Source organism: Camelus dromedarius, chromosome 16 (assembly GCF_036321535.1).
Source record: "Camelus dromedarius isolate mCamDro1 chromosome 16, mCamDro1.pat, whole genome shotgun sequence".
NCBI lineage: Eukaryota > Metazoa > Chordata > Mammalia > Artiodactyla > Camelidae > Camelus > Camelus dromedarius.
In genome coordinates, this window is record NC_087451.1 from 48,761,660 (window position 1) to 48,767,659 (window position 6,000).

The 6,000-nt window shown below is 53.3% G+C and overlaps 1 protein-coding gene across 2 annotated transcripts in view; it reads right to left on the bottom strand.

Annotated features, from left to right (window-relative positions):
* Positions 1–3,499, bottom strand: part of KSR1 (kinase suppressor of ras 1) — a 133,238-nt gene extending 129,739 nt beyond the window's left edge. For both annotated transcript variants that reach the window (XM_010979004.3, XM_031468342.2), the window contains exon 1: positions 2,917–3,499. In XM_010979004.3, coding sequence (XP_010977306.2) covers positions 2,917–3,147 — 231 coding nt within the window. In that variant the 5' untranslated portion in view covers positions 3,148–3,499. The remainder of the gene's footprint in view (positions 1–2,916) is intronic.
* Between the last annotated feature and the right edge of the window lie 2,501 nt (positions 3,500–6,000).

The following is a 6,000-nucleotide window of genomic DNA, read 5'->3' on the forward strand; positions in this document are numbered from 1 at the left end:
ATTAAACCTTGGTTTCTTCCACATTTTTGGATCCAAACTGGACCACCATGTGGAGGAGGGCACGGCAGCCAGACACACTGACCCCTACCCACCATCCAACCTACAATCTGAGGCACCAGCAGGTGGGCCCGGGGGTCAGGGACTTCCCGGAACATCTCACTGAGTGCTTATTTAATGAGGGCCAGAGTGGGCTAGGGTTCCTCAGATTCTGGGAGAAGTCCGGTGCAGTTGCGTAAGCCAAGCCCTCTGGTCAGCCCCTTGTTCAAAAGCCAGGAATCCAATGTTGCAAGCCCTGTCTCTGGGGGCCCTGGCCTGGTATGTAAGAGGAGCCTGCAGAACAGGAAAGGAAGCCAGAGTAGACATCACCACTGCCCAGCCTGACCCCACCACAGGCCGCTGGGATCATTTCCTGGCCTGTCATCCACCTCTAGGAAATAGAAGCCAGCTGTACCTTTCCCTAAACGTGGTCTGTGGCATGAATGCACTGGACCCTCACCAGGAAAGTTCATGGGCAAAATCTCCTGGTAAAAAGAATGTGGACTTACGGACTCATGACAAGGTTGCAGGTTTAAGTAGTCAAGTGCCCATTTTACAGGTGGGGAAGCCTGAGATTCAGAAGTCCTGGGACATGCCCAAGGTCAGATAGACAGAATCCAGACCCGAATTTAAAGTCAGGGGCTTTCCACCTACCACACTGCAGCTATCTATTGTCAGGATTCTCTCAGTGATAAACTTCCACCCGATTTTATCTTTTGGTAAATCTGGATTTTAGAACCATTCTTAAAACAGGGATATTCCTACACAGGGATATGTATAACAAACATCTATTCAACTTAACTGAGGTCCTTTCAGTAAACCATATAATTTAGAGCTGCAAGAGCCTGCAGCCTCCAATCTCCCTGTTCAGGTAAGGAGGCTGAGGCCTAGGGAACTAGATCCTGGGGTCTAAAGCCCCATCCCCCAAAACAGCCCAGGTCTCACCTTTTCAGGGAGTAGAGTGGACCCGAATCCACGTTATAGTGAGGACAGGGACTGGGAGTTGGTTCCCATTCACACTGCAAATGTCCTTTGGGCCCTCGGATGGGTTTCTGGATCATCCAATAAACACTCAGGAGGAGGCCACTGAATAAACCTAGAGGCCTAAACAGCTAGATGCTCTGGGGTGTCATGATGTCACACCTTGGTCAAAATGAGCGACTTTGGAGGTCAGGGTACTGAGAAGTCAAGGCACCGTTTCCAGAGAGCAGCCAACGATTCTCCTGGATCCACTCTGCGAACCAGGAGCAACATGGGGACAATCCAAGAGAGGTCAACACAGAGTACATTCTCCCCTCCCATCAACACAGCAGTCCAACCAGACACAAGCTGCCGGCCAACGACCCCCTCCTCCCGGAACGAAGCCACACAGGCCCCCTATTGTGTCGGTTTCAAAACTGAACTTTGCTGGGCAAACACACTCAGCTGTGTTCAAGAAACCAGTTTCTCTCGGCACTTAGAAAACAGCAGCATGGATGCAGTTGTGCGGGGTTTTGTTGGTTGGTTGGTTTTCTAAGCAAAGCCCTGGTCAGTACTGCTATAGCAACTGTAACAAAAATAATAATAGCCAACACTGATTAGATGCTTCCCCTGTCTCTGGTTTTGTAGCTTTTAAGAAAGTAAAACTGCAGGAAAGAAGTCACCCGGAGCATTTTGGATCAAATGAGGATTCAGCCTTGTGGTGTGCACAGAGAATTGGGTGTCGTAATAATTGCCACAAATCACCCACTGGTCCTTTGACAGCTGACATGGGCAGTTAGCAATAGGGGGGGCATGGAGGGTTTAGGATGAGAAGTTAAGGTTCTAATAAATCAAAACATCTCCAGATCTGCAGAAGGCCAGATGTGATAATGACAGGTGGAAAGAGTCCCCTTTTTCAAAACAGAGTAGCTATTAAGTGGTGCCTGGAATTTCACAGCCTTCCCAGTCTCTGGACAAAAGCAAGTCGGGAATGCACTAGTTTCCCTCTATTGTGTGTGGGGGAAGGGGAGATTCCCACTTCTGAGAACACAACAGCCCTTTCTGCTGATTCTTTCAAATCCTTTCAATATTGCACTTCCTAACTATAAATTTAAGTGAGAAGAGCCCACATATTTTATTGCTTCTTTACACTGGAGGCTGTCTCCACCAGAACCCCTGGAACAGTGTCATCTTCCCACCAAAGCCTTTGGTCCCCAGCATAATTGTTCCTAAGCCAAAGTCCAGTGTTGGGGGTTGGGGGGGCAGTCAGTGGGTAATCACATTTTGAGCAGTGAAACGCTGTGGCAGTGCAGTGCGAAGTAAAAGCACCAAATGCCTGGAAGGCAGAAATGCAGTTTCAGCAAACACTTTGAAAAGCGGCAGACAAGAACCTGGAGGAGAGGAAAGGAAGGAACAAGACAGTCTGGGGCGTGAGGAGAGGCAGCGAACGACAGGCCTGAGCTCACACTTCAGGGGGACCGTCCCCCGCCCAGACACCCCTGCCCACAGCTGCTGGGCTCAGTCACCCGGGGAAAAGTCCAACATGTGACTCAGTGGGAGAATGAGTTCTGTGGCCCGGCAAGCTGGAAATGGGGTGGGGGCGGAGGAAGGGCGGCAGGGGATGTCCACGCTCAGCCCGTCCCACCCGCGGACTCTTCGAGCCTCCACCCCAGGTCCCCCTATGTCCCTCCCCCCAAATCCCGCCCAAGGTGAGGGGCTGGTCCCCGTCTTCCAGGGGCCGCGCGAACAAGTGGAGGAGGGAGAGGACGCCGCAAAGGAGGTGACCGGGCTCAAGGATGCAACTGGGGAAGGAGGGAACCGCAGCAGCGAGGGAGGTGTTGGGGCGCTTCCCGGGCCGGCGACCTCTCCCTCCTCGGACCCAGCGCAGGCCCCCGACTCTGCAGCGCCGGGGCCCCTTACCTCCAGAGTCCGGATCTCCTGCTGGGTGAGGTCGTTGGACACCGCGCACTTGGTGCGCAGCCCGCGCAGGCTGCCAATGGAGATGTCGATGAGCTTCTGGAGCTGCCCGCACTGCTGCAGCGCCCGGCTAGCTGCGGCCCCGGCGCCCCCATCCGCGGCCGCCGCGGCCCCCCCGCCGCCGCCGTCCTTCTTCTCCCCCATCGCCACCGCGCGCAGCACCGCTCTATCCATGCCTCGGCATCGGGGCCGCGAGGTGGCCGAGGCGGGGAGCCCGGGGACGCGGACGCCTCGGAAGGAAATCCCCGAGCCGGGAGGGCTGGAAAAGGAGCGCCCCTCGGCGCTGCCGGAGCCGGGACGCGAGAACAGCCGGCCACGGAGCTGGCCGTTCCCGCCCGCCCAGCCGCGGCTGCAAAGCGAAAGCCGCGGCGACCCGACGGCTGCGGCTCCCGGAGCCTTTAAGTGGCAGCGGGGGCCGGGTCAGAGCAGCTCGGCATGCTGGGACTTGTAGTCCGGCCGGGCACCTGCCACCGCCCGCGCCCTCGGGACCCCTGCGGGCGCCCGTGCCCCACGGTCCGGGCCTTCCCCTCTGCCGCGGACGCAGGCGGTGCGGGAGCGCCACGCCTCTGCGCCGCGAGAGTGGCAGCTCCAAGCTGGCTCCTCCCTCGGCGCCTGGAGCCTGGGGAGCCTCGTCTCCCCGCCCACCCCCGCCTCCTCCCCATTCCCCTCCTGGCTCGGGGCTTCCGGCGACCACAAGGATGGGGCAAGGTCGGGGCCGACGGTCGGCCCCTTGCACAAGAGGAGGATGTACATCCTGCAGTTCCTCGGTCGCAGCCGAACCCTGGAAAACGGGGACAGTGGAAGTTCCAGAATTTCTATGTGGGTTTAGGGGCCGCCATCTAGTGGGAAGGGGCCTAAAGTACTTGTCCTGTAGCTGGTTCGCAAAGCATTGGACTCCCGATTGTCTACGCCAGAGGAAATGCTCAGGGTTGGAAAGACGAAGGGCTTTCTTCTGGATGCGATTTACCCACCAAAATAAGGGCCCCATGCCCCCACCGCCCCAACCCAGCAGGCCAGGCCAGACGCTTGGGGTGACACATTGATTTGTTGTGCGCTTGGGAGTGCTCTAGAGCAAGCAGATAGTCTGGGTTCAGAAAGTCTCCACACTATCTAGCTGTGTAACTTTGGGCAAAGTTAGCTCACCTCTGAGTGTCTGAGTTTCCCCATCAGTAAAAATGGGGTGATGACAGTACCTAACTGATAGGGTTCATCTGAAGAATGAGTTAGTATATGTACAGCACCTAGACTGATTACCACTGCGTGTAATCACTAGATAAACGTTAGCAATTGTTACTATTCAACCTCAGATCTAAACATGCCCCCCAACGTGCGCAGTGGGCAAGGGCAAAATCCTGCTCCTGGGCTGGTAGTTGTCTGTCTGTGCCTTTCTGTGCCTCCTCTAACTGAGCATTCAACCCCCATCCCATCTCCCACCCTCCCCTCCCACCTCCTACCACTTTACTCTCTGCCTAAACTGAATAGACAGGACTGATCAAAGGTTCCACACATCCAAACTTCCAACATCTGCCAACCAAAAGAAATCTCTCTCCTGAGCATTGTAGCTGCAGAAGCGGCTGGCTAACTTATCCCTGTATCTTCTTCACAAAACCAAATACAGCACATGGCACACAGCAGGGGCTCTGTAAAGTTGTGCAACCCAATTCATGAGTTCTTCAGGCAGGTCCCATGCCCTGAAAGAGAAACTGGGTAACAGTGGTTCTCGAACTTGAGAGTGCATCAAAATCTCCTAGAGGGTTTTATAGCTGCAGAATGATGAACCCCACCACGGAGGTTCCCATTCAGTAGGATGAAGACGAGGTTGTAGAATTTGCCTTCTAATAAGTTCTCAGGTGATGCTGACACTGCCGAACTTTTTGAGAAGCCTTGGCGCAGAGGAAGGTCATGGACCAGGAGAACTATCTCGAGGGACCATCCATAGTGCAGCCTGGCTGGTTCAGAACCTCTGTTCAGCAGCCAGAGCTGCCAGGCATGAGTGACTGGCTCACCCTAACTTGATTCATATGAGATTTCCTGATAAATGCTGCTTATGCATTTACAGCAAGCTTGTAATCGAGGCCTGGTCAACACATTTTCCCTAAGAGCCACTTCATGTGGGGAGCTGTATCCAGAGAAGGGCCACTGCCAGCCCATGGCACCCACACTCCCCCCATGCCATTCTGGCCGTGGTGTCAGGGCTGGAGACTGGACAAACCCCAGCTTCCTGGCTGCTCTCCCACCAGGCCATGCAGCCTGTCCCTCTTCTGTGGACACAGTCGTCCTTCTGGTTTGTGGAGAGCATTCAGTAAGCCATGGCTTTCCTTTCCTTCATCTCAGATGCACGCCATCCTTCTCAACTGGGTCTGGGTATTCTGTTGGCCACTCATTCACAGAACTGCCTCTTAGAGACCAAGAAAGCAAAGATTTTAAAAGAATCCCTTCATTCATCCTTTTAACATTTAGTAAGTATTCATTAAGTGTCTGCTTATGCAGCAAGCCCTGTTTGGGGCTCTTGGAGACAGTAGTGAATAAATCAAAGATCCTTACCCTCCAGAATTTATATTCTGGTGAGAAAAGAAAATAAATAAATAGGATGCACAGTATGTTAGGGGGTAACAGGTGCTGTGCACAGCATAAAGCCGGGACGGGGACAGGGAGTGTGGCATTTCAGAGCTGTCTTAGGGAGTGAGGTTCTTAGCTCCATCTCTGAATCACTGTGTGACCTTGGACATCTCCTAACTCACAGACCCGCGCCTCATTTACAAGATGGAGATAATATGTTGTAACGATGAACAGAGATAGTGGTGTGAGTTGATGGTCACAAAGTAAAGGTGCAACATATTTATTTTTATTTTTTGAGTAAATAAATTCAGAACAATCCATGAAATTTAAATTCAAATGCAAACATAATAATGTTCTTTCTTTCCCTCCTTCCCTTTTTCTTTTATCTTTGTGCATGTGTGTGTGTGTGTGTGTGTGTGTCAAAGCCTTTAATTGGAATCATTGAAAATTCCAATGGTCCAAATGATT